At 39.1% G+C, this 7,175-nt stretch overlaps 1 protein-coding gene across 1 annotated transcript; it reads left to right on the top strand.

The window, feature by feature from the left end:
* The first annotated feature begins 3,216 nt into the window (after window positions 1–3,216).
* Window positions 3,217–5,043, top strand: LOC133891933 (protein LURP-one-related 15-like). Its single transcript, XM_062332647.1, has 3 exons — window positions 3,217–3,608; window positions 4,447–4,674; window positions 4,760–5,043. Exons 1-3 carry the CDS (start codon window positions 3,366–3,368, stop codon window positions 4,898–4,900), a joined length of 612 nt encoding a protein of 203 aa, XP_062188631.1. The 5' UTR covers window positions 3,217–3,365; the 3' UTR covers window positions 4,901–5,043.
* Window positions 5,044–7,175: the final 2,132 nt, after the last annotated feature.

Here is a 7,175-nt window from a genome sequence, read left to right on the forward strand (position 1 = left end):
ACGGGGTTCATACCTAGGGGACATGTCGACGTTGGAGAGGCTCCAGGGAGGCGGGCGATGGCGAATACTGGCTTGAAGCTTCGGCTCCCGACGATGATGAGCTTTGGCGACGATTTCGTCTCAGCAAGTTGGGCAAAAGCTTCAGGATGATCTGGGGAGGCTATAGTGTCGCATATATATATATATATATGTATGTATATGTATATATATATGTATGTATATGTATATATATATATATATATATATATAGGTGGGAGGAGGCTACCTAATCTCTAAATCGAATCGGATTTGAAAAGGGGTGGTGGTGGTGGTTCAAACTCGAATCCGATGATTCAACCGTGCTTATGACTATCTCTTGGGCAAAAGCTCACACATAGCACCTGGATTCTTTCCCCTTTTGATCCATTGCTCGCCCCTAACTCTATATGGTGAATTTGGTTTGGATTTTGGACGACCGGCGGACTCCCATGTGTGTTTATCTCAGATTTGGCTCGGGCTTGGGCAAAAATAGCGTGGGCTTGAGCTCCTAGATGCTTGGGTGAACTCGTTTGGTGGCTGGGCGTTTGCTCTCCAGCTCGGACACGATAACGGTGGCACGCGCGTGCGGTGGTGGCGGCTTCTGCTGCTGCACTATGCTGAAGCAAAGAGGGAGAGAAGAGAAGAGAGCATGCTGGGCCGGCTTGGTTGAGTGGGCTGAGAGGAGGAAGAGAGAGGTGAGAGTTGGGCTTTGGGTCCAAAACATTCAAAAGTTTTTCCCCCTTTTTTCTATACACATGTACTATTGTACTTATGCAGTGTATATACCACATATATATAGGATCACCTAAATAAGCAATCGAGGAAGCAATCACATATATACACATATATACACTTAAGAATTATTTAGCTTAGCAAATTCTTTTATTTTCTTGAAAAAGCTTTATGTTTTCTACGTTTTAGGATTTTAGACTGTTACATTCTCCATTCTATGCTTTTGATATCCAATGTAGATAAGTCCCTCTTTTATCAATCTTAGCATCGTGCTTGTTCTCCACTAGTCATACATCTTGCTTTGGTCGTTAAACTTCTCCTCCTTTATCTACAATTTCAAAAAGAACTACAAACACATGTTAAACTCGAGGAAGAGCGTTAGAGCGTATGAGAGATAGCTTCATAAATCATGATCCATATAAAATAATACAAATTTAACAGATATACCATTACAAGAATAAGAGATATTAATATCAATTGAAAAAGACAAACAAGTATCCTAATTTATGAAACTCATATACTATAATCTAAATTTCAATATATATATATATATATATGCCAAGATACTTTGGAGTAGGTAATGGTCTCAAAGTCCTCACAATTTTGCCAAAATTTCGATGATTATTGGCCTTACTGCTGAGTTCTCGTTTGAAGTCCTAACATGTCCAGGGTTCACTCGCGTCCATTCCAGAGTTTGGTGTTCATAGTATTATTGTATATCTTATAGGCGAAATCTAAATCGAAGGAACTCTTGGGAACGGCACGATGATCGTCTCGTTGGAAATCACGAACGTCTCGTTTATTTGAAGAGAGAGTGTGACACAAATCAATTTTATTCGTTGGGTTGACTCTCATATTAGTATTCCGACAGAATTATTATATAACAATGCATTCTGTCAGAAATTCATAGGAATTCTAGGCACTTATTGCTTTGTTGCAAAGGGATGATAAGACTTTTTTTTTAACAACACTTTCTCACGGTACGGCCTTCATTAGAGATCTATAAAGTGCGGGATGTGGGGTTCGAACCATCGCCGGTTTGACCCTAACCTCGGACGTTGCCACTTAGCTCCGTGCTCATCCGCATAAGACTTTTAGCCATAGGATTATATTCATTCCAAATTCCTCTGAATTTCCTCTGTTCCTCCGGGGACTTGATAATATTTTTTCTTAATTATCATCATGGTTTTTTATTGGATATTATCATGGTTTTTGATTGAGTGATTTAACAATATGATTAAAAGTGTTTAGAGTAAGCATATCTAATCCACTATCCGAATTTCACCAAATTATGAAGCAATCTTATTCGAATTTTTCATTCTTTATTCTCAGGTCATGTACCCATATTCAATTAAAAATAAGTATATTGGAAAAAATAATTTAAATATAGACATTTCTCGTCAGCATTTACAGTTACGAGAACAAATCATGTGCTTCGCTCTCACACACCACCACCGTACTGCTAGTTATAGAAGTTTAAAAATATTCGTTAAAAATTTCGAGAGATAAGTCAGGACACATCCTACGGGCTTGGGTAAGACCAATATCGAACTTGATAGCAATTGAAAGATATAAATGAGACAAAGCTTGCATGAATAGTTATTTTTCACTACTCACAACCATTCATTTTCATTGCCGTCAATTTAATATCACCCAAATGCGATTGAGTTTGATCTTGAAATTATAATAAGGTATATCCTCCCATCGTCTCTATATGTTTTGAGAATTTTTAGAAGTTCATAATATGAGGCAGCAGAAGGCGTGGAAACTTATGATGTTGTTTTAAGTTCTTTACTACGGGAAAAATAAATAATTTATAATAAGCCAGCTACTTTTTTTTCCAAAAACGAATCTTTCAGCTACACCGAAGTCCCCCGCGTATCTAACTGAGTTACCACGCAGGATAAAGCCATGACACATGGGAAGGCATTTCGGTGTGGCTAAAAGATTTGTTTCAAAAAAAACTGGCAGAGGGTTTATTAATAAATATTAATTTTAAAATCTTTACTATAAAAAAATACGAGTTGGTTCTCACATCATCTATTTCTCCGTTAGGCTCCGACCTAATAAAAACTCCTAAAATTCGAATAATTTACTTATTTTAACTATTTATCCTCGTTTTCTACTCTTCTCTTCTGGTTAGGTTAGAATATATGACCCGTTTTAGTAATGAAAATAAATAAAAAAATAAAAGGGAAATTAGCAGACAGTGTTCTCTTTTTTTAATCTTATCTGAAATTAAACTACGGTATCGCTACTGACGTATTCGTTCAACGGTATTTCTATGACATATTTACCTCTCTATACTTAAATTTATACTTGATATTATCATAATTAATATTTATATTTTATTATAACACACGAAGTTAGAAATAAAAATATCTCATATTCGAGCAGCAATTTGGTTGGCACGCACGTCCACTGAGCAGGGCCCACCTTCCTCTGCTAGCTCCTCCTAGTTTTATCGGCGGGCGATAACAAACTACCAGACCCCAACTAGTCGAGCACAAACGACTAACGGAAGCCGCTAGGAGAGCAACAACGCGTGCCCCCGATCAAACCCACCGAGCAAGCGATCGCCACTTCACCGGCGGCGAGGCAAGCGGCAATCCCCGATGGCGGCGTCTCACGGATCCCCTCTGGAGCCGGTGGCGGTGGTGTCTCCACAGTTTTGCGCTCCGTACGTGGTGCCGCTGACGGTGACCAAGAAGGCCATCAGCCTCTCCGACGGCGACTTCACCGTCACGGACGCCAACGGCGCCGTCGTGCTGCGTGTCAAGGGCGCCATCTTCAGCGTCCGCCACCGCCGCGTGCTCCTCGACGCCGCCGGGCAACCCATCCTCTCCATGCAGGAAAAGGTAAAGCGACGGATCGGATTTCAATCCCTTTCTCTCTTTTTTTCAACTTTCATTGTGGGTGTGATTGGGGTTCACAAAATTGTACTAATTGACATTCAGTCTTGATCTAGTTGTCTGCTTGTTTATTCTAATTCTTTGGTCAAAGTGGCAAACCGTGACTTGACTCTTGAGGATCTAATGATTGAGGAAAGATTGAGGCAGCATGGTCAAATTCTTTGGGGGAAGGAAAGAGGGAAACTTGTTTTTGGAACAAGATTTACTGAAATCTGACTGTCAATTTCATTGTCTGGAAGGGGTCCGAATCGTTGCAAGTATTGGGAAATACTAACAGTAGTAAATATTCCTGCGTAGTCTCTTAACTTTGAATTAAAAAGTAAATTTACGATTTGAACTGTAGACTGTGGGGTGCGTCTGGTACTGATTTTGTGATGTTGAGGTTGAACCACTAAAGGTAACACATACATATTAATACTTCGATGTTTTAATCTGAATTTGTTGGTCAAAACGTAGCCATCGCATAAGAAGGTTAAAAATACTTCAACTGAACTCTGTTACAATGACACTATTTCTTTTCCTCTTTCCTTTTGTTTTTAAAAAATGTATCACAGCAGCCTATTTCAACTGCTCTTCTTTTTCTTTTCTTTTTTTGCGAAGATTCAACTGCTCATATTAATTGGCATAGCCCAGCAACATACACAACAAACAACCTAATTTGCACTATTTCTTTACTTATGAAATCCTCCTGTAGCTGAAGTAAAATGTAACAGCTATGTGAATATGCTTTGGTAAGCTGAGCGAATATATCAATTCAGCATCACTAACTACGGCGCATTACCAGGTATTTAGTATGCACAACAGATGGGAGGTGTTCAGAGGGGATAGCAACAACGCAAGCGACTTGCTCTTTACCGTCAAAAAAACTTCAATCATCCAACTGAAGACAGAGATGGATATCTTTTTGGCTGGGAACACCGCAGAGCAGGTGTGTGATTTCAAGATCAAGGGCAGCTACTTTGAGAGATCTTGCGCCTTCTATATTGGCAATTCGGACACCATGATTGCTCAAGTGAGTGCAAAAGATTGTTCCGTTTCTAATCATATTTGGAGGTTTATTAGTAATTGGTTGATGTGTTTACCATTTCGTTCTGCAGATGAATCGTAAGTTTACTGTCTCCAATGTACTGCTAGGAAAGGACACATTCGGTGTTACCGTATTCCCTCAAGTTGACTATGTGTTCATTGCGGCTCTTGTCGTGATTCTGGATGAGATTCACAGGGATCGATCCGACTGATGACCACAATTATGCTAGCAATGAGATGTTGTCAATAATGTATCCGCTTGAGGGTTGCATGTAAAATTATGCTAGCAAGATCAACAATTGAACTTTGTTGATTTATGCTGACGTACAATAATCTATATTTGCTTTTTCATTGAGCGATATTCTGCAATTGCTTGCTGCAGTGCATGCTCGTTTGCTTTAAGATTTAGTTACCGTAGATGTCTGTTCAATAGTTGAATGTTACTGACCAGAAGGAGTCACGTAGAATTAGCAGACTGGCTGATCATTTCTCCCCCCATGCTGATCTCTCTCTCTCTCTCTCTCTCTCTCTCTCTCTCTCTCTCTCTCTCTCTCTCTCTCTCTCTCTCAGTTCGTGGAAGCTGTGGCCAGCATCCGGTGGTGGAGAGGGCGACGCACCTCCTGCCCCATCGAAACCAGATCTGGTTTTTTGGGGCGCCGGTAGGGTGAAGCGAGTTGGCACTTGGCTGGCGGCTGGCTTTCGGAAGCGCGATGGCGCCATCTCTCTTTTCTCTATATCAAGTTTGGTTCTCCCTTTTTATTCTTTTCCAAATTGATTTATCCCCTTTTGGATCTAATTTCAATCTGTTGCATACATAATTGGGAAAAAAATTCTAGTCCAAAACTTTCCGTTAAAATCCTTTTTGAAAACTTTTCTTGGTAATTATTTCGTCAAATTTCTTGATAAAATTTTCGGTCAATGTTTTGGTTCAAAACTTTCCCTTGTTAGGGCTTGTTTGGCAAGTTGTGGAATCAATCCATAGGAAAAACCATCCCAGGCGGGATTGAATTGTGTGGATTGGTTTGGATTGGTCTCATGAGGCAGCTATATTTTAGAAAGGAACTGGAAACCACTTGGGCCAGTTATGAGATTTTAGTGGCTTAAGGTGAAACTAAAAACAGGATGCATTAAATTAAAATATTAAAAAATAATTAATATATAAATTATAAAGATAATATTCGGTGTATTAAAAAAATTATTTCCGATAACATTTAAAGTATATAAAAAAACAACGTTCACCTCAAACATTTTCTAGAGATCACCTCCTTAAACAATTTTTTCTAATATTTCTATATGCGAAGTCATTGATGACGGTATCAACATCAATCTCATCCAGCAATTTATTCTCAATGTATAAAGTTGCCAAACCATTTAATCTTTTATGAGACATTGTGGACCTCAAATAGTTCAATAATTTCAACTTTGAAAGCTTCTTTCAGCTAACCAACAATCACATGCACAATAAATAAGATTTGATAAGGAATAGAAATATTAGGATAACAATATGTTTCTCTTACATATTCAAAAATCTCCATAGAAGATATTAACCTATCTAGCAAAGTCAACTATATAACACTTAACTCAGACATTAGATCATTTAACTCAACATTGTATGAACCATCTAGAGAGAAAGTATTTGCAAATTTAGCACAACAATCTTTTAATTAGTTCAATATCATCCAATAACTTCAAGGTTATAGAATTCTTCAAATCTATTTTTTAATGAAGTGCTTGTCATATCAACCATATCCAAAAAGAAATTAACTCCAAAAGCCTTCTCAGCTTGTAGAATTTATCATTGTAATCAGTTTCATCAAATAGTTTCTTCCTAAGAGGATGATGCTTTACTGGAAATAATGGCTCCAAGCAACGCCTAAGTCCTCAAGGAGTCAAGGAGGTGAGGGCCACTACCGAGGGCGCATTGACTGCCGAGTAAATCGAGCAGCTACTCCAGGGAGGCGGTGTAGGAGGCAAAATGGTGGATCAGTACTGGACGAGTATATATACCTGGGAGAGGACTCTGGGTTTTGGGGGCTTGGGGTGGCCATCTCGCTTGCCCCCCTTCAGGGCTGGCCTTGGTAACCACGCACATGTGCACACACATATACAACCAAAGTGTGCCCATCGTACAACTACCGATGAGGCATGTTGCTACCTGTGCGAGCTCATGCCAGCCAACATCTGTGTCCTCGTATGCAAAGCGGATATCCTGATTGCTAGCCCCATCCTTGTCCTCATCCCTTCTTCCCACGCTATTCTGCCATCGCAACTGCACATTCCGCATCAAACAAAAGTATGAAACAATAGAGAAATTAAGAAAAAAATTGTCCATAAATAACAATAACCAATTTATAGAATCATATTAGCAAAGCCATAAGAAAGTATATTTTACAATACCAAATTGAGCAAGGCTTTTCCATTATTGATACAATATGTGGTCTAACTCCATAACATGTAAATCTGTCCTAACCACAGACTTTGCCCTAA

Source organism: Phragmites australis, chromosome 15, assembly GCF_958298935.1.
Source record: "Phragmites australis chromosome 15, lpPhrAust1.1, whole genome shotgun sequence".
Taxonomy (NCBI): Eukaryota; Viridiplantae; Streptophyta; class Magnoliopsida; order Poales; family Poaceae; genus Phragmites; species Phragmites australis.